The 19,604-nt window shown below is 60.6% G+C and overlaps 1 protein-coding gene across 2 annotated transcripts in view; it reads left to right on the top strand.

Moving 5' to 3' along the window:
* The window catches only part of GTF2IRD1 (GTF2I repeat domain containing 1), a 95,697-nt gene that overhangs the window by 12,812 nt on the left and 63,281 nt on the right, over nucleotides 1-19,604 (top strand). Inside the window, exons 1-2 of one of the 2 annotated variants that reach the window (XM_032872410.1) lie at nucleotides 17,555-17,675; nucleotides 18,334-18,462. In XM_032872410.1, coding sequence (XP_032728301.1) covers nucleotides 18,340-18,462 — 123 coding nt within the window. In that variant the 5' untranslated portion in view covers nucleotides 17,555-17,675; nucleotides 18,334-18,339. Of the gene's footprint in view, nucleotides 1-17,554; nucleotides 17,676-18,333; nucleotides 18,463-19,604 lie in introns of those variants that run through there. The other variant, XM_032872411.1, reaches the window with a different exon arrangement.

The raw sequence follows: 19,604 nt of genomic DNA, 5'->3' as shown, positions 1-19,604 counted from the left end.
AGCTTCCGGCGGGCCTGGGTTGGCCCGGTGGATCGAGGTGGTCAGGCTCTCCTCACCCACATAAGGGAGTGGTGAGCACAGAGCAGGGCCGTAGTGAGTGTTTACACATGAGCATGTAGGCTTTGGGGTGGGAGGCCGGGGAGACGGCGTGAACATGGCCACGGCACCTGCTCCCCCACTGGGGTTCTTCTGTAATCACAGGAAGGTCACTTATGTACCGCACCTCTGACGTCCAGCGCGGGAGGGATGATGGTCCCTGCCCTGTCCTGCATCTCTCCTGGGGATCCTGGGGCGACTGATGTGATGGAGTGTGAAAGCTGTGATGGATGGGGGTGTCGGTGCACTTGCGTGTCCGTGTCTGTGTCCGAGACCCTCCAGCCACAAAGTAAGGTGTGTCATCCCCCAGGGACCAGGTCATTAACGGGGAGCCAGCCACCGACCCAGCAGGTGGGCACGGGGACTTCAGTAGGATGCCCCCGGGACAGACCTGGTGGGCCTCCTCGGATACTGAAGTATTTGTGGAAGGGGCGGGGCGGGGCGGGGCGCAGGTGGGCAGGAGATGTGACGCATGCGCACAGCCAGCCCATGGGCCTGGAGGGGGTCCAGGCAGCAGGTACATCTGACAAATACCTCCGATCCCGGACAGCTTCCTCGCTCAAGGGCCACCACCACTTACAACTTCCAGCTTCTTTTTCCCCACCTGGGAGCTCTGGGGCCGGGATCGGGCCTGGGGCATACAGGTGCCCAATGGGTCCGTGTGATGAGTGGGTGCCCCCGCGTCCGACAGATGGGTATGCGGTCCTCGCCCCCGGGGACGCATGGGCCCGGGACTGGCCCGGGACTGGCACCGGCAGGGGAGCTCCTGGAATGGGGAGCGTGGGAGGAAGGGGTCCTGCAGGCTGTGGTGTTGGGATTTAAAGGAGCCAGGAGCAAGAGGTGTGGGGTCGGAGGGCATGGGGGCTGGGGGCATTGGAGTTGGGGGCAGGGCGGCTGTGATGACTGCCGGGGGCTGCCCAGGTGTGGGGGCCAGATGCCAGGGGAGGGGGCGGGATGGTCCCTTCACCTGGGGTGGAGGGTAAGAAGGTCCTCGGAGAAATTCCCAAAGGGCCAGTTGAGCCCTGTTTTGGGGTGGTGTCTGGTGTTAGAAGCCTCCCCCCGCCAGCCTTCCCTGGGACCCCTGCCCTGCACCCGCGGCCGCCTGGGCTGAGGGGCTAGCCAGCTGCAGGAGGGGGGAGGGAGCTGGCTGGCTGGGGTGGGAACCTGGGAGCCGGAGCCCTGGGATTAGATCACCCACCGTGATTAGCTTTTTTCCGCCCGGCCTTTTCCCGACAAGAAAGGGCCTGATGCTCGCATCCACGTTGCTCATCCTTCTCAGAAGGCCTGTTTACGTCTGGCAAAGGGGGCTCTCGGGAGACGCGATCGCCCCAGGGGCTGGCACCACCCCAGTGCTGGCTCCTTCCCACCATCTCATGACACCCAGCCCCCAAGCACTCGGGCTGCTTAAGAACCCAAACATGCTTTCACTGCGTGCATGGCCAAGGGTCAGCCTGAACTGGGGCAGGGCGGGGGTGGGGGGACAGGTGCCGGGGTCCCCTGCTTCCCAGCCTGGTGCCGGGCCTGCATTCCCCGCCCCCAGGCCCCCTCACACGGGGGAACAGAGGCACCCCTGTGCTGCCGGTCGGTCGGGCTGCGTGAGCTCACCCGGAGTGCACGGGACCCAGTGATGTCAGGGCGGGACAGCAGCGCCGCCGCCGTGCCTTTAATGAGTGCCTGTGGTCTCCGGGCTCCGTGCCAGACGCTCCTCTCACATCAGCGTGCCGTCCTGGAAATGCTGAGGGCAGCAGAGTTGGTGGCACGGTTCGCTCACAAGGAAACTGAGGCATGACGCGTCGGCCTCCCTTGACGTCACAAGCCGCTGGTCAGCCTGGGGCAGACAGGGCGGCAGGGGGACCCCACGTAGTGGGGCTGGAAGTGCCCGGGGAGGGCCGTGGAGGCCCAGGATGATCTGGTTTGGCGCCGTTTCATTTTGTGGTCCCCGCGCTGACTTCCTCTGAGCTCCTTGTTCGTCCACCGAGCAAGGACATGTGCGGCGGGTGCTGTGGTCCTGGAGCACAGCCCACGTGGGCATGTCCTCCGGGTGAGACCACCCTCTCCCTGGGCTGGCTTGTGGTTTCCCTCTCCTGTCCTGTGCACACCTCCCTGTCCAGGGAAGGAAGCCACCGTGGGGCAGGGACCCTCCACCGTCCTAGACCACCAGAGGGCCTGGGCGGAGAGGCCCAGATCTTTGACCTTCCCTCGTCCTCACTTGCCCTCTGACTTCTCCGCTGCGTTGTTCCCGGGCCTCTGCTGCTCCCGCATCTCTCAGATTTCAAGCCTTGAGCCCAGAGCCCCCCACCTAGCCCCCAGCCCCGATCAGGTTACAGGTGGCCCTCCTGATGGAGACGCTGCCTCTTGGCCCCCCTTTTTGTCCCCTGCTGAGCCGGGGGCACCGTCACCCACCCCATCGTCAGAACCAGAAGCCCAGAAACGTCATTCCAGGTGCCCCCCCCCCTTGGGGCTCCTCTGTCCACACTGACACAAACCTGTGCCCTTTCCTTGGTCGCAGACCCGCTCTCCTCCATCCTGCTGCTGCCCTCGGCCTCAGACCTGCCCATCTCTAGCCCGGACCACTGCAGAAGCTTCAGAACTTCCTGCTCCCCGGGTGTGGATCCGCGTCTCCCCAGACCTGCCAGGACCCTCCCCCGCAAAAAAACTGACCACATCTTGCCCTTGCTCCAAACTCTGCAGTGATTCCTGTCCCCTCAGTGACAACCTTCTGAAGTCCCTGACCTGGCGCCCATGGCAGAGGCTGGCTCTCTGCCCACCACTTCCTGCTCCTTCCCGGCCCTTCCAGCCACGCGGGGTCAGCCCCCCTCCGACACCCCCCACCCCCGGTCTGGCCTAACCGAGACACACGTGGGTGGCTGGGCTGCTGCTTGGGCTTCCCGGGCAGCCAGTAATTTGGCAGCCTTCAGACGGGTCTCGCCGTGTTTGCTCAGCATCTCTTGCCTGGGCAGGGGCGCCGGGGTGGGGGGTGGGCAGGGTGGTCGTTCTCCCTGGGCCCGGCTCCCCTGTGGCGTGACGTCCTGCTCGGCTCAGGTGTCACCTCTTCCAAGGAGCCTCCCCTGACTTCCCCACGCGCTAGCCTGGGCTTCTTGCAAGTTCCTTATTTTTACCTTTAACTGACGTGTAACTTACCGTGAAACGCGGACATCGCAAGTGTCTAGCGTGACGGGTTTCTGCCTGCGTAGACACCCCCCAACCGCCATTTCAATTAAGATGTATCACAGTGTTTTAATCTTTTTTTCTTAAGAGCCTATTTTATTGTCGTTGTCCAAGCCCCCCCCTTCCCCCACCTGGGACTCTCAGGGACAGGAGCGCCTGCCGTGGGTGTCTTGGGGTGTCCAACGAAGTGTGTGGTGGCCACAGCCCACGCGTGTGACCACGAGGGGGCTTGTGGCCGGGGCTGTGGCCCTGCAAGGTCAGACGCCCCGTCCTCTGCTGGGACAGGGCTTGGTCCCGGTCCTTCCCAGCCAAGGGCCTCTCCGGGGAGCTGGGGCCCTGCCTGGGGAGGCCCCTGCGGCCTGGCAGCCTGGAGATTAGTCTCCAAGGCTACCCCGCCAGTTGCCACAGGCGCGCGGCCCCAGTCAGGATCGCGATTTCTCATCCTAGTCATGCAGGCGGCGCCCGCCCGCCAGGAGCCAGAAGCCAGGAGCCGGGCTTTAAATAACGGGGCAGAAACCTGACCCTGGAGAGCCGTCTGTCCGCCGGAGCCCGGGCTCCCCTCCTGGCAAGGCAGGCACAGGGCCACCGGCCACCCCATCGCCCCCGCAGCACCCTATCTTCTGCAGGGGCGCAGACACACGGCTGACACACAGGGGCTCCCCTTGTTGTCTTGTTCCCAGAATGCAGGCCTGGCCCCAGCCTGGCCCTGGGGAGCCCCGTCCGGGAGGCGTCCGCCCCGCTTCACGAACTGCTCTCTACCCTGGAGACATAAAGCCATACCTTCTGGAACCCTGGACCGAGAGGAGGCGGGCTTCCCACGGCCTGGGCCACTGAGCTGCCCCTTCCCCCAGCACCCCCTCCGCAGAGAAGGCGGGAGGCCTCCCTCGTTTTCCAGGAAAGCGGCAGGAGGGCAGGAGGCATGTGCTTCCCTGGGCCTGCCCTTTGCCCGGCCCCTGGGCCTGCTTTCCTGCCCCGGGACGGGGAGGCGGTAAGGAGGGAGTTTTCTATTCTTTCTTGCCCCGTCGCAAAAGTGAAAAGTGATAACGTCCTTAGCTCAGAGAACGTGCAAAAGACCAAAAAGCAGCGGGAAGGTGAGTCACTCACGGAGCCCCACCGCCCCCAGCAAGGTGAAGGGCCTGTGCGGTGTCCTTGCTGGCTTTGTCCACGTGTCCCGGGGGCCGGTCATGACTCTCACGACGCGGCTTCCAGCCCCCTGGGGGCTCTTGGATGGTCTCCTGCTTCCCTTTGGTGTGTTGGATGCTGTGTGTTCTTGTGGGTGTGTGACACGCTTTGGCGAGATGCCTTTGCACATAAATCACCAACTTGCGGAGAATTTTCTCAGGTTTATAAAGTGATGGTTCTGAAAGGGCTGGTCCCAGGGTGGGAACCCGGTTCCCCCTCTGGGGGTCTGTCTCGGCCAGCTCTGCTGGTGTCTGCTGCCTGCCCGGGGATCCCAGCATCTGACGTCTTTTTAAAACTTTTTTATTGAGGTGGGGGAGGGGAAAGCTAGTCATTATAAGTCAGCAGCTCGGTAAGTTTTCAGAAACAGAATTACCCAAGTTGCAACCCAGATGGAGAACAGAATGTTCCCAGCCCCCAGAAGCCCCATTCACGCCCTTCCAGCCGGAGGACCAGCATCCTGACTTCGAACGTCGGAGTTCAGATGTGTTTGAGCCGCACATCAATGGAATCCTATGGTGTGACCTTGGGCTTCTGGGTGCTTTCATCACGCTGGAGAGACTCGGCCGTGTTGCTGCGTGTCATTGTGCTGTGTTCGTGTCTGATGTCTTTTTCAATGGACCAGGGGCCGGGGAGGAGGCCCAGGAAGCAAGCTCATGTGGGCACGGTGCTAAAACCAGGATGCCTACCGTTGCCACGGTTGCCCGGGTACAGAGAAATCAAGTTTGTTCCTGGAAGACCCGTGCCAGTGAATCGGAGAGAATTTGCAATGGCGTAGCAGTTACGCACAGTTGGGGGGGTGGCATTGTGTCGCATTATGGCATGAATGTGCACTGGGTGTCCGGATATCTGGGCCGCCGGCCAGCCTCTCTGGGCCTCAGTTTCCCCACATGCTGGGAGGTGGTTGGGCAAGGGGCCTGTCCAGCTCTGCACACCCTGACTTTGTGTCTTTAGAAGCACCCAGAGCTTATTATCTGAAGTGGTTGGAGCTTCCTCTTGCTGTGTCCTCCTTCTGTCTGGCCTCAGTTTCTACCCAAAGCAAAGGTGAGCTGTCCTTGACCTCTGCCCCTGTGACTCCCTGCCAGGTGACTTGTGGAAGTTTCTCCTTCAAGAAACATGCACACTCCTTCTTCAAAAGGTCTTGATAAATGGGCAGTTTCCCCTTGCAGACCTCCAGGGACAGGGAGCTCCTCTTCTGCCCACCGGGGACAGCCCTCCCTACTGGGAGGTGTTTCCTTGGGTCGAACCAAAGCCCGTATCCCTGTGACTTCTGTCCTGTGACGCCAGTGAGCCTGGGGCTAGTGTGGGACTTCAGAGCCTGTTACGGGCTCAAGGCTTGGGGAGGCCATGCACATCACCAGACCTAGTGCCGGGGGGGGTCCCATGATAACACTCAGTCAATGGCTGTTACTACTTAGTTGGGGTAAAACACCCATGCCATTGGACTGACCATCACACCAGTCGTTACATGCCCAGTAGCGTTAGATACATTGACGTTGCAATGCAACCCATTTCCGGAACTTTCTCACTTGCCCGTACTGAAACTCTCTCCCCAGAAAACTCAAGGTCCCCCTCCCCCTCCCCCTGAGGCCCCGGCCCCTCCTTCCTGTCCATGTGCGTGTGACTGCTCTAGGGACCTCCTGGAAATATACGCTAGCTGCCTTTTTGCCGCTGGCGCATCTTACTCAGCATTGTGTCCTTATGGTTCATCCATGTTGTAGAATATTCCAGAATTCCCTTCCCGCTTAAAAGTAATACTATTCTCGGGGGGCGCCTGAGGGGTTCAGTCAGTTGAGCATCTGACTCTTGATTTCAGCTCAGGTCCTGATCTCAGGGCCGTGGGATCGAGCCCTGTGTTGGGTTCCACACTCAGCGTGGTATCTGCTTGTCTCCTCTCTCTGCTCCTCACCCTCCCTGGAATAAATAAATAAAATAAATATTCTGAATAATATTCTGTTGTATGTCTAAACCACATCTTTTTTTTTTTTAAGCTTTTATTTATTTATTTGACGGACAGAGATCACAAGTAGGCCGAGAGGCAGGCAGAGAGAGAGGAGGAAGCAGGCTCCCTGCTGAGCAGAGATCCCGATGCAGGGCTCGATCCCAGGACCCTGAGATCACAGCCTGAGCCGAAGGCAGAGGTTTTAACCCCCTGAGCCACCCAGGCGCCCCAAGACCACATCTTGTATATCCATCCCTGTATCAGTGGACGCTGGGTGTCCTCCCACCTTCTGGTTATTGCAAACGACGCTGCCATGAACACGGGTATAGAAATACCTCTTTGAGACTATTATTTTATTACCATCAACACTGCTCTAAGATCTCCAGCCGGGAAGGCTTCTAATAGGTCACCTCTTCTACTCCTTACCTAGGGCTTGAATCCGTTCATTCAGCAGCCAGCTGAGACTTCTGGCCTCGAACAGTCTGTTTCAACTAGTGTTATTTACTCCGCTCCCTTCCCCAGTGCGTTGTGGTAGGTCTGTACTCTTGCCGCATTTTACAGAGGACAAGAGCAGGGTTCAGGGAAATTAAGTGACAGGATATCTGGATGTGGGTGGCCCAGGCCTGGGCACTTGCTCAGCCCTTCAGAGGGACCGACACCTGTCTTCTGGTGCTCCGTCCTGAGTGGTGACTTTGGTCCCTTTGGCCTAAAGGGGCAGTGGGCACTTGCTCCGTGGGCAGGGGAGAAGAGGGTCACATGGGGGCCTGCTACAGACGCCTAGATTCTTGCCGTGGAATTCCAGACGGGACCTGCGCTCTCTACCCATCAACTGGAAAGGGAATCTTTTCTTTTTTTTTTTTTTTTTTAAAGTTTTCACTTATTTGTCAGGGAGAGAGCACAAGCAGGGGGAGTGGCAGGCAGAGGGAGAGGGAGAAGCCAACTCCCCGCTGAGCAGAGAGCCCGATGCGGGGCTCCATCCCAGGACCCTGAGATCATGACCTGAGCCGAAGGCAGACGCTTAACTGAACCACGCAGGCGCCCCTGGAAAGGGAACCCTGGTCTGTTACAACATAGACCAGGCCACAACAGTAAATAGGTGACTTTATAACCAGTAAATGCTGACTTCCTGGGATGCTTCGTTTTTAACCTTTAAAAAAGGTGCAGTGTCCAGTGTGGTGAGTTTTCACCTGTGTGGACAGCCGCAGGGAAAAGAAACCTCCGTTAAATGTCGCTTAAGTGGGCCTGGCTCCGTCGGTGGAACAAACGGCTCTTGATCTCGGGTTGTGAGTTCGAGCCCCACGTTGGGTTCGGAGATTACTTAAAATCTTAAAAAAAAAAAAAAAAAGAAGAAGAAGAAGAAAAGGTGGCTTAAGCAATGTGGACATTGACTATCTGACCCGAAGCCCAGAGGTGGGCTTGGAAACCCAGATTCCAAGTCACGAAGGGCCAGGTTCCTCCACAGGGTGTCCTCCACGTCACCTCCTGGGCGGGCTCCTCTTGTGGTCCCCACGTGGCTGCCATGGTTGCGGGAGCCCCATGCAGAAGAGGGAGGACATCCCTGGTTTCAGTCACATTTGAAGACCAAGGAGAACTTCCCGAGGAGCCCCTCGAGTCGGAGTAGCCAGGATTGGGTCATATGGTTCTCTTGAAAGCAACCCCAGGTTAGGGACCAGGATTGCCTGGATCTAAGCAGTAGAGAATCACCAAGATTCACTGCCCCAGGCACCTGCCGTGAGATGCCAGGACACAGAGAGGGCTCTGTTAGCAGGGAAAAGAGCCCAGGGCCCAGGATGGCACTCAGGGTCCAGACTGCGGCTAGTGTAAGACACCCCCACCCAAGCCACCCTGCCTGGATCCTTCCCAGGCAGACAGAAGTGGAACTCAGGGCTTCGGCCTGGTGTCTTTTCTGCCAGTGGCCGTGATGGTAAACAGTGGGAGGGGGCAGGAATTCAGGGCCCCGGGTGTCTCCATCCCCACTGGGGAGCCCCCGGGAGAGGAGAGGCAGTATCCAGTGGGGGGAAGGGCTGCTGGGGAGGAGAAAATTCTCCCACGGGGAAAAATTTTGTTTGTTCTCTCGAGCTTCTTTTTCCAGAAACACAAGCATATGGCGGCGGATGGTGCGGGGGCCGTGTTTGGGTGGTGTGTGCTTTTGCCTTTGCCTTTTGCGTGGTTGAGTGCATTTTTTTTTTTTAAACGAGCTCTTGAGCCCAGCTGGTTCTTAGGGCACGGAGACTTGAATCAGAGGCGTCCCCCTGGCATCCAGAGAAATCCAGCGATTTCCAGGGGTGGTTCTGGGGTTTCCGATGAGGGGATCGGAGAACATCCCGGCAGACCCAGGTCTGAGCTCTTGTGAGGTCTGAGCTGAAGAATGTGGGTCCAGGGGATTGAGGACGTGGACCGCCACTCGGGAGTGGGGGTGTGAGGCGTGACGGTGTCCAGGATTCATTTTCTGTAACAAATTGCAGAAACATGGCGCTTTAAAGCCACCAAAACTTTTTCTCCCCGGTTCTGGAGGCCGGAACCCAGATCGGGGCCGCCGGCTGGAAATCCAGGAGTCAGCAGAGCCAGGCGCCCTCGGGGGCTGCTGGGGAGAATCCGCCTCCTCTTGCCTCTTCCGGCTCCTGTGGCTGCCGGCATCCTTCAGCTTGCGGCTGCGCCGCTCCACTCCCCAAGGCCAGCAGATTCTCTGTGCTCTGCTTCACGTGACCTTCTCCTCCCGGCGTGTCAAACCCGTCCCCTTACGGGGATCTGTGTGATGGCATTCAGGGCCCCCCTTGATAATCCAGGATAATCTCTCCATCTCGTGGTCATTCATTCAGTTGCCGCCTCTGTGAAAGGGATTCTTTCCCGTATAAGGTGACGTTTACAGGCTGCTGCGGTTGGGGCAGGAGTGTCTTCTGGGGGCCACTTTGGGGCCTCCCACGAGTCTCTAAGGGCAATTAGAGCAGCTGTTCTCAGACACGGGCTCGCATAGTACGTGCTGTCTAGGAAGAGGCAGGCGCGTGGGGGTTCCGCTCCTCTGCCCGACCCAGCTGTGTCTGCGCTGCGGGGCCCTCGAGTGCGTGGATGGGACACCCCAAACATCTTTCCAGGCTCTAGCACCCCTCCCAAACAGGTGCCCATTGGAGGTGCCCCTGCTCTGCACGATCTGCCCCCGGGGGTGTATCGGTCACCAATCGCTGTGTAACAAGTAGCCCCAGACTCAGAACTATGCAACAACAGTCATTTCCTGCTTTAGTCTCTCAGTTTGGGGCTTGGCTGGCCTCGGCCTGATGGTTCTTGCTCAGGATCTCTTGCACGGGCAGTCAGAAGATTGGGGTTGGGGCTGTCTCAGAGACTTCTTTCTTGCTGGCCACTGGCCCGGGAAAGAGCTGGGGCTCCCCGGGCATCACTAGATCCCTGCCCCCTGCCCCGTCTATCACTGTGGCTTCGAGATAGCTGGACCGCTGACGTGTCAGCTCAGATCTTCCATGCCGAGTGTCTCGGGGACAGAATGAGAGGCCGGGAGGAGCCCAGTGCCTTTTGGGGACCAGGCCTCGGAGGTCATGTGGTGGTGATGCCAGCGCTGTGTGTGGGTTAGAAGTGGGTTATGAAGTCCCATGTTCAAGAGGAGGGCAACTGGATGCCTCCACTTGTGGAGAGATGTGTCCAGTAATTTGTTGTCATACTGAGAGCCACAGGGGAGGACACACCAGAGAAGGGGACCCCGGGGGCCCAGAACCGGGATTTCTTTGCCCAGTGGACCCCAGGGCCCTGAGCACCCAGGAGGTATTCTGGGGGCAGATTCATGCTCTGAGTGGAGTGTGTCCTTGTAGGCCTGAAAACTACTGTCCCTTGGAGGGGGGCTGGAACAGGGCTCCCTGACGTGCAGGCCCAGGCTCCAGGGCTGAGGGTGGGATGGAGCACAGACAGTCTCAGAATCTGACCTCGGTCTCTGTTGTCAGGGCTCAGGGATCTGCCCCAGCTTCCCTTCTAGCCTCCACGAGGACCCCATACCACTCCCTGCTGGCTGGTACCTCAGGGCCTTTGCTAGTGCTGCTCCCTGTCCAGAATACTCCCCCTCCACCCCCCCCCCACTTTCTTCTTGCCTCCCGATTCCTTCAAACCTGCGTAAGCGGCCTCTCCCCACCGAACACTTTGCTGGTCCAGCTCTGTGTACAAGGCTGGTTCTTGGCAGGTCTGGGGGGTGCATAAGAGCTGGTACTTTCATGAGGTCCCAGATGCCTCTGCGTCCTGGCAGAGGGAGAGTCGCAGGGCAGGAGGAAGGAGCTGTGGGTGTCTAGCCAGGGGGCAGCGGGCTGGCCAGGGGGGTCAGGATCAGAGGCACCAACGTGCCTGACACGTTGACACTAAGAGCAAGCCAGGAAAAGGGGAGGGTGTCTCTTACAGTGGACATGGAGGTGCCGGCTTCCAGAAGCCAGTGGACAGGCGTGTCCAGAGCCCTGTAGGCTGGGGTGGGGGGCCCTGGAGGGAGCCAGCAGCAGAGGCAGGTCAGCCGGACAGGACTGTGGCGTGTTTCCTGTTCATCTGTGTGCCAGCAGGTTGTCCTGGCTGGGCTTGGGCTGGCATCTTCTCTGTGAGAAGTCTCTGTGAGGGTCCCCTCACACTCATGAGTGACCGTGCCTGGGGACTGGCCTCGGGAAGACTTGCACTGACCACAGTTGTGTGTACACCTGTGCATATGTGTAAACGTGTAAGCATGTTTGCATTCCTAATGCTCACACTCATTTCTGGGTCAGAGATAGGGCTTGTCAGGTACTACCCTCCCCCACCTCTGTCCCTTGCTTCATTCCTCAGAGGCCACCAAGCATCCATTCTAACTCTAGGACTGACACTCCAGAGGGAACACTGGGCGAGTACCACCAAGCACTTCTCTTTGCTTACAGAGTGAAGGTTGTGTATCCGCAAGCCAAGCGTCTCCGCTGTCCCCCAGAAGCCACCTTTCCATGTGTGCCCCCCAGAGAACTCCTCTTCACCCTTCAGAGCCCATCTCCATATCCATCAACTCCGGGAAACCTGGTTTGGAGATCCCTGCTCCCCCAGAGCTAAAGACACAGAAGATGCGAGGAACCCCTTTCCCTGGTGTCAGGCTCTGTAACTCAGGCACGCTTCCCTGCTTATCCTCATTTCACGGTCCAATCATTCTCTGTGGACCGGCGGGGTCATCTGAGTCTTTTCCAAGTCTGCCTGGCCCGGGACAGGCTCCCCAGGAGGATTGGATACACAGGTTGGGGTGAAGGGAGGCACGGGAAGCCTCCTGCCTGAGACCTGAGAAGTATTCTGGCCTCCGCTTCTGCGGAGCTCCCTGCCTGGGGACCGGGACCCAGCCGATGGCCAGGTGGAGGTCTGCTGTCTTCCAGCGCAGCCCAGCTGGGTGGCCGATGAACACCCAGTGTAGCCCTCGGGGATCAACAAGTGTGTGGAAGGAAGGAGGGAGGGAGGGGTGTCCCCGCCCCTGCTACGGAGGGGGCGGAGCAGACCTAGCTCATGGGTGGCCCCCAGCTCGCCCTTCCCTAGCATGCTGGTCCTAGGAGAGCTGGCAGCCTTGGGTTCATGGTTCAGTCCCAAAGCCATGGGGACAAGGGACCCTCCCCAGCCTGGTGGACCAGGCCACGTGCTGTCACTATGGTGGGGGAGGGGGCCTGCTCTTGTTCTTTGTGGATCGTGCACACACTCTCCCGTTTCTTACCCATCCCCTTGCCTTCTGTCACGGTGCTTGCCGTCTCAGATGCACGTACGGTCACATCTGCACACTCAGTGGACACACGCACAGATGCCCTGACACGCCCGCCTCCTTAAGCACGTACGTGTCAGGCTTTAGTAGACATGCAGGGAAAAGGAGGGGTGGGCCCTGGTTTCCCAGGGAGGCCCCTGGCCAGGAAAGGCACCTGCCAGCAGTGGCCCCAGGCTTGGGGGACAGGCCCACTGCTGCAGGGCCTCCTGGGGTCTCCTTACCTGCACCCGCCTGGGCCCCATGGGCAAGGAAGCCGAGTGCTGGGTGGGTTCCCCTTTCCCTGCCGGCCAGGCCAAGCCTGCCGATCAGTTGGCATCCCAGAGGGACGTAAAGCCACATCAGGAGGGACCCCGGTTCCATCGGGGTGATCTGGGCCGAGATCCCACCTTTTCCACATGCTGGTTCTAGGGTTTACGGTTAAGGTGCTCGAGGCTTGAAGTCCTGCTCTGGAAAGTGAGGGTGGTTGGGGGAATTCGCCAGACATCGGGGTTCACCAGGCCTGGGTCCTTGGGAAACGGCCATGTTGCTCCCTCCTTCACTCCCCTCTGCTGAGCCCCGGGCAGGGAGAGGGGCAGCCGGGTCCCTGGATGGCTGCCTGAGCCCACCTCCTTGGCACTTGCTGTTTGAGGCCTGGGCCCTTTTGGGTTTCCATGTCACCCTGAGCCCCGGGGCCCACGGTGTGGAGGACTGGCTCCTGGACTCCTGTCATCGAATGTCCAAGCTCTGCCTCAGTCTCTCTCTGAAGGCCTCCGGGGGGTCTCACCACGCCCGGCCTTCGGCCATGAGCCCCGTGCCTCAGAGCGAGGAGTCTTACCCCAAGTGGGAGCAAAAAGGCCTGGTTGTATCAGATGTCCCATAGGTCATCCTGCCTTTGTCACTCCCTTTGAGCAGGAAGGTCCTGTGGGTCTTGGTTTCTTCACCCTTGAAATGGGCGAAGTCCCCTCCATCCTGCCCGCTCCCTGGACAGAGGTCCCAGACGTCAGGGTGCTCGTGAGTGGGCCAGTAGTGTCCAAGGGGACCCCAGTGGACAGCCGTGGTTGGTGGCCATGAGGCCTGCTCTTCAGCCTGGGAGAGGAGGAAGGAGCTGCCCGTAGAAGCAGGGCAAGGAGGGGAGGAGGAGGAGAAAGGAGGTTGAACCCTTGGATGACGGGCCAGCCAGAAGCTGGCAGAGAAGGGGAGTCTGAGATGCTCTGGGCCGAGAGGTTCCTCTGCAGCCCCGACGTTTTTGTTTGCACACCCGTCTCCCACCTCTGATCCCATCAGCCCCGTTCCCTTGTCCTGCTGGGCCACACGTCACTGCTAGGGATCAAGTACCCGCCAGGGCCAGCACCTGTCTCCCCAGGCATGCAGCCCACGGGCGGCAGAGAGGACAGGAACAGGGACACCCCCCGCTGAGCCTCCCAGCTGGCCCGGAGTGCCCAGTGTATGGCGTTTGGGATTCGAGAACCCCGCTGAGGTGCTGTCTGCTGGTGGGCTGGCCCCAGGGTCGCTGGAGAGTGGGCTTTCTGTGCCTGGCCCACAGGGGTGCCTTCCCACTGGGGTCAGGTCTGCCCTGGGTCAGAGCCCTAGTGACTCAGACGGGCACACAAGCACTTGGCTAATCTTTGGCTCAGATACTGGGCTGGCCTCCAATCGCGGTGGCCAGCAAGGCTGCCGCTCTCTGGGCAAGGAGTCCCCAGCCGGGTGGGGGGAGGTGGGTCGCGGGCAGGAAGAGCAGAGCAGAGCTGCTCGGAAACGGGAGTCAGGATGCTGGGGCTGGACCCGTGCCCAGAGATCCTCCCAGCTGTGTCTGGCTGTGTGTAAGGCTCACCCCCGGGAACTTGGAGATACAGTGTCCCGGGCCCTGCTGCTGACCTGTCACCTCTGGGCTTCTAGGGGGCAGGGCCCCCAGAAGCTGGGAGTTGGAGGCTGGTTTCGGCAGCCAGCAGGGGTACCTGCCTTCTTGCTACCAGGTACAGAGGGACGGGGCCGACGTCACACAGGAGGGCTCCCGCAGACCGGGGACCCGGCGTCTTCACCCGCCCCAGCTCTGCCTTTTAGTGCTTCATGAAACAAGACCCTGGCTTACATCTGGTCTCCAGACAGGTCAAGAGAGCAGCGTCCCCCCCTGCCTTGAGATCTCTGTGGAGAAGGAAGTCCTGTCCCCTCCCCCGGGAGCCAACCAGCCCATCTCACACGCTGGTGCCCCCCCTCCCCGTCCAGACAGGTGTCCGCGGGCTCTGGTGCGGGGGTCCTGGGCCGTGCAGAGGGGCGCCCGTCCAGGACCCCTGACCCAGCAGCCTCCGTTGCTTTCAGTTCCTGGACTATTCCTCCGTGATCCAACAGCAGCCACACTTGCCATGTCGCGCACTGCCTCTCTCTTTTTTAAAAAAATTTTTATTTTTTGAGAGCCTTCCAAGCCCAAACTTGTCGCTCTGTGTATAGCTTGTGGCCGTCCCGGTTCCGCCACCCATCGCACTGGCTGGTTCCCCGAATATTTGTCGCGCGCCCGTGAAAACCCAAGCAGGCGTTCAAGGCAGCGGGCGTCCCGTGACCCTGGCAGGCGGCACAGCCCCGGACCCCCAGGGCTCCCATTCCTGCTGGGGAAGTCGGGCGAGAAGCCCATGAACAGGTCCCTTCGAATGGCAGCAGGTTCTGTGCGGAAGAGATTGGGAAGCCGGCGTGCGGGTGGGCCTGCCATGCGGTCAGGGGTGGGGTGCTGGGGAGCCGGTGATGGGGGAGGGGACAGCGGCGGCAGGAGGGGCAGGCCTGGGAGAGCCCGCTGCACGGGGGAGCTGCAGTCATAGTGCCCAGAGAGGGGAGCCTAGGTGGCACGTGAGGGACAAGAGGGGAATGGAGCCAGAGCCCGGCACGTACGGGAGAAGGCCGATGGACCAGAGAAGGCCGGTGGGCCCGGCTCACACAGCACCTATGCTCGGGGAGCTGTTGTCTGGACTCTTCCAGGTAAGGGGCATGAGACTGATGTGGCTGTTCTTGGCAGGAGGGGACTGTGGCGACAAGAGAAGGGCAGGGAGGCCCGGCCATGGCGTGAGCGAGCAAGGATGGTGGCCTGGGTGGGAAGGTGGCCCTGGCGGTGACGAGAGGTGGACAGATCTGGCTGCTTTCTGGAGCCGCACAAGCGGCGTTCTCCCCACATCGTTCTAGACGCAAGGGAGAAGGGAGCCGGGGACGAGGCCCTGGTTGGAGCCTGAGCACCCAAGTGGCTGGCTGGGGAGGAGCCGGCCTGAGCAGGAAATAGGGGGGCCTGCTCTGGTCGAGTGGCCTCTTAGATGTTGAAGAGGAGGAGGTGGTGGTCAAGGACGGGGAGAGAGAGAGAACTAGAGTCACCAGCCTCCAGGTGACATTAGCCAAGAATTGAACGGGGAAGAGGAGGGGCCAGGATGGAGCCGCAGCCTGCCGGCAGTCGGGTTAGCGGTCAGTGCCGGCGGTGGGGTTGGCGATCAGTGCTGGTGGTTGGGTTGGCGGTCATTGCCGGCGGTTGGATGAGAGGTCAGTGCCAGTAGTCGGGTTGGCGATCAGCGCTGGCGGTAGGGTTGGCGGTCGGTGCCAGCAGGGCGAGTGGCCGGGAGGTGGGAGGTAAACCAGATGGGCGGCCTCCTGGCAGCCTCAGGAGAAGCATCTGTCAGGGAAGAGAGGCTGCATGGTACTTGCCTCCTGACCCTTGCAGGCCTGTCCACCTAGGAACCTGAGGGCAGCTGGCAGTCCCTCCCGACCTGTCCCCTGCTTCAGGAGCCAGCTAGCTGCCTGTCCCCTGATGTGACGCTTCTGGTGTCCTCCCCTGGGGGCCCCGGAGCAGGGCTTGGGTGCCCCCGGCCTTGCCCAGCCCTGGCCTCTGGGCTGCGGTGCACGGGGGCTTCAGCCGTGGCTCCTGTCCTCACTGCCCTCCCCCTGCACCACCACCCCCACTGGCCCCCGGGACGCTATCCTGTTAGTGCTGTCCCCTCACCTCCTGGTTTACTGCTCTCGTCTTCTCGTTCTCTACTCTGAAACGTTTGTTGCCTTTATCAGGTGGTTTTCTCCCCGGTCCCCGTGCTCTCTTGCCTCTTGCCACGTGAGGCCTGCCCCTCTCCCAGAGGCCCAGGGCATTCGTAGGAGGGTCTGCTCCCTCGCGTCTCCCAGAGTGCACCCACCTTCCCCCGGACACGGAGCCCGCCTTCCCTCCCTCCCTCCGTCCTTCCCTGCCTGCATCCCTTGTTCCTTCCTAAGTGGATTAGGACTGTGCAGGAAGGAGCCACCAGCTGTCTGGGGCGACCCGGAGGCCAGGGCTGTCTGGTGCCTGCAGCTTTGCCCTGATTCAATTTGGGCTGGGAGGCTGGCGGGCTGAGGTCTTTCTGGGAATGGCTCTAGGGGGGAGGAGCCTTCCCTTGCCCCGGGCAGGCAAACGTCGCAGCGGGTCGCACGTCGGACCCTCCAGTGGGCTTCGAACCGCACAAGGCCTCAGGCTCTGGCCAGCGGCTGCCTGCGGCTCCCATGAGGGTGTCCCCGACGTGGCCTGTCATGCTCTCCGCGTCCCCTAATACCGTGGACTTCAGACATTATAAAGTCGCAGCCCGGTTGAAGAAATACATTTTGTAATACTTCGGAGTGAACCCAATTCCCATGCTGGCCAATTGCTGACCGGCCAGCTGTTAAAATCAATATTTATTCACAGCCAAATAGTAGACTCGGGCCAGACGGGAGGCGGGAGCCAGGCCCGACTGCGTTCCCAATGCCTCCGCACGTTCCCACAGCTGTAGCTGGGACATTCCTTACCTGGTCGTGTGTGATGCTCTCTGACACTCATTCCGTACGGCCGGTTTCATGACTCACCGGTGGTCGTGCGCGGCGGGCCCTGAACAGGACCCAGGGGTGTGGCAGTGACAGGCAAGCTGGTCTCTGCCCTCAGAGAGCTTATGGTCCAGGCTGGGGGGTGCGGGCAGCTGTGGTGGCAGAAGACGCTCCGGCTTTGGCACCGTCAGCCTGCCCGGGGACCCCGTCTGCAGGAAGCCGGGAGGCCAGGATCCCCAGGCTCCCTCTGAGGCCCTGCAGCCCTGTTCCCTGCTTGTGCCTCTGACCTGGCCTGGGGTCCATACACAGAGCATTAGGGGAGCCAAACCCCGAGAGGAAAACTGAGGGTCCCTGCCTCTTTGCTCACCTTTGCTTGGGATTGGCAAGGGGAAAGCTCTGGCACTGGGGCAGCCCCTGGACCTGACTCCTGGGGTTCTGCTGGGGAGGGGCAGGATGGAACTGGAAGAGGGGGAGGGTGACCTTTGTGTCTCATCTCATGGGTGCACGGCCTGGGCTAGGTGGTGCACGGGCAGTAGGCCTGTCCCCTGCCTGGGGGAGCCCTGACGTTGGGCCCCAGTCTGCGGGCATTCCAGCAAGGGGAGGGTGCACCTCTGTCCTCCAGGAGCCTCGTGACAAGGGGACAAAGTCCTGTCTTGGGGAAACCCTGTCCTGAGATGAAGTGGCCTCCATTGTATTTCTGAACCTCTGGGACGGGCTCCCGGGCCTCAGGGCAGTGGCCTTGCCCACCATAGCCTGTTTGAAAGCTGTGACCGGGGAGCCTGGCGACAGGTGGGAGGCCAGCCAGGACCCTTGGCCCAGGCAGGGTGGGAAGGGGCAGGAAGAGGTGGGGCCGTTGAGGGCACCCTCCTAGCAGAGGTGATCCTTAAAAGCTGAGTGGGCGGTCGGCACACTACAGAGGGGCCAGCAGGCCACTCGGGTCAGGGAGGGTGGAACCTTCCACAGCTGGGGGCTGTGAAGGACGTGGGTATGCTTGGGGGACCCGGAGTGTGGGCCGCAAAGGGGGAGTTAGGGGACAGGAGTCCAGAGCTCACGTGAGGAGTAGGGAGCCATGGAGGGTGTGTGAGCAAGGGGGAGGGAGAGCCGTGGCCAGAGCGACGTGCTGGGGAGAGTTGGCGGTCGAGGTAGGCCAGGCAGACTGGCCATGGTACTGGGCTCAGCCGTGGAGTTGCAGATCTGGGGGACACACCATGGACCACACTCCCCGGCTGCCTGTCGCGTGCGCCCGTGCTTGTCTGGAGCTGTGTGCAGGCTTCTCCTGGTCTAGGCCTGCTGGGGGTCTAACGCCTTCATGCGCATGAGCCCTCGGGGAACGGGGGGCCGGCCCCTGATTCGTCCCACCTGGGAAGTAGAGGCGGCCCTAGGGGTCTGGGGCCCTGGCAGGGTTGGGGGGAGCACTCGCCCACCTCCACTTCCTCCTTCCATCCAGGTGACCATGGCCTTGTTGGGGAAGCGCTGCGACATTCCCGCCAACGGCTGCGGGCCGGACCGCTGGAGCTCGGCCTTTACCCGCAAGGACGAGATCATCACCAGTCTGGTGTCCGCGTTAGATTCCATGGTGAGTGCCCTGGTCTGCCCCGGCCTGGCGGGAGTCCTGGCCTTTGCCAGCAGACGCGGGAGCTCGAGTCCCACCTCTGCCACTGCAGGGGGCCTTCACTGTCCCCATCTGCCAACATCGGGGGCAGGGTGGGGGAGCGAGAGGCTTGGGTGCAGCCAAGGATGTGAAAATGTAGCCCTGGAAATCAACGCTGGCCCTGGTCCCCTGGTCCCCTGGTCCCCTGGTCCCCTGACCCCTCGTCCTCATTTCATCACCTTTTGCCATTCTGGTCCCATCACTGGGAAGGTCCCAGGTCTCCGACCCCCAGCAGGGCCCCCCGAGGACAGGATCTGTGTGGTCAGTGACTCATGAGGAAGCTGTCACCCCCGATGTTATAGCATCTCAGGGCCAGGAGAGAGGAATGGGGCCTCGTAATCCCTTTGGCACCGTTGCCTACGTACCGAAGCTGGTAATGGTTTCTCCCGGATGAGGAAATGATAATGTCATTTTTACTGTAGCCTTTCCCTGGGGGTAGGTTCTGGGACAGTGAGTAGGGGGGTGTTGGAAGCTGTATGGCGTCTGCTAGCTGCACCCCTGCCTGTTAGGATGGTGAAGTTGAGTTCAGAGAGGGCAGCACCTTGCCTGGAGTCACACAGCATGACCAGTTTTTTGTTTTGTTTTGTTTTTTAAGAGAAAAAGAAGGAGAGACAGAGGGCATGAGCAGGGAGGGAGGGGCAGAAGGCAGAGGGAGAAGCAGGCTCCCCATCTAGCGGGAAGCCCTCCAGCTCTGATGGGCCCTCCCGTGTGGGGAGCGAGTGACTCTTTGTCCCCTTTGCTTGTGACATTCTGTGGCACTGCCACGGGGGAAGCGAGCAGCAGGTTTTTATTTTAATCTTAGCGGGAAATCAGCACACACCCCTCACTGTAGGGGATCCCAGGGGACAGGCAGGTCGGCTCTACGATGTCCCCAGCTTCCTCAGCGCAGGGACTCTGGGCTGGAGCCAGGGAGCATGATTATTGTCCAGAGAGGTTGAGGAACCTGTCCTAGGTCACACAGCAGCAAAACTAGGATGAGAAGCCAGACTTCGTGCCTACCAGCCGAGCGCTACTAAACTCACATGAAACCCAGCATTTAGGGGGCGCTGAGTACATGCTGGGAGCTT

This window comes from Lontra canadensis, unplaced genomic scaffold (genome assembly GCF_010015895.1).
Source record: "Lontra canadensis isolate GAN:19392208 unplaced genomic scaffold, GSC_riverotter_1.0 scaffold45, whole genome shotgun sequence".
NCBI classification, from domain to species: Eukaryota; Metazoa; Chordata; class Mammalia; order Carnivora; family Mustelidae; genus Lontra; species Lontra canadensis.
Note: the sequence above shows the minus strand (reverse complement) of the source record. Positions and strands in the feature narration are given on the sequence as shown.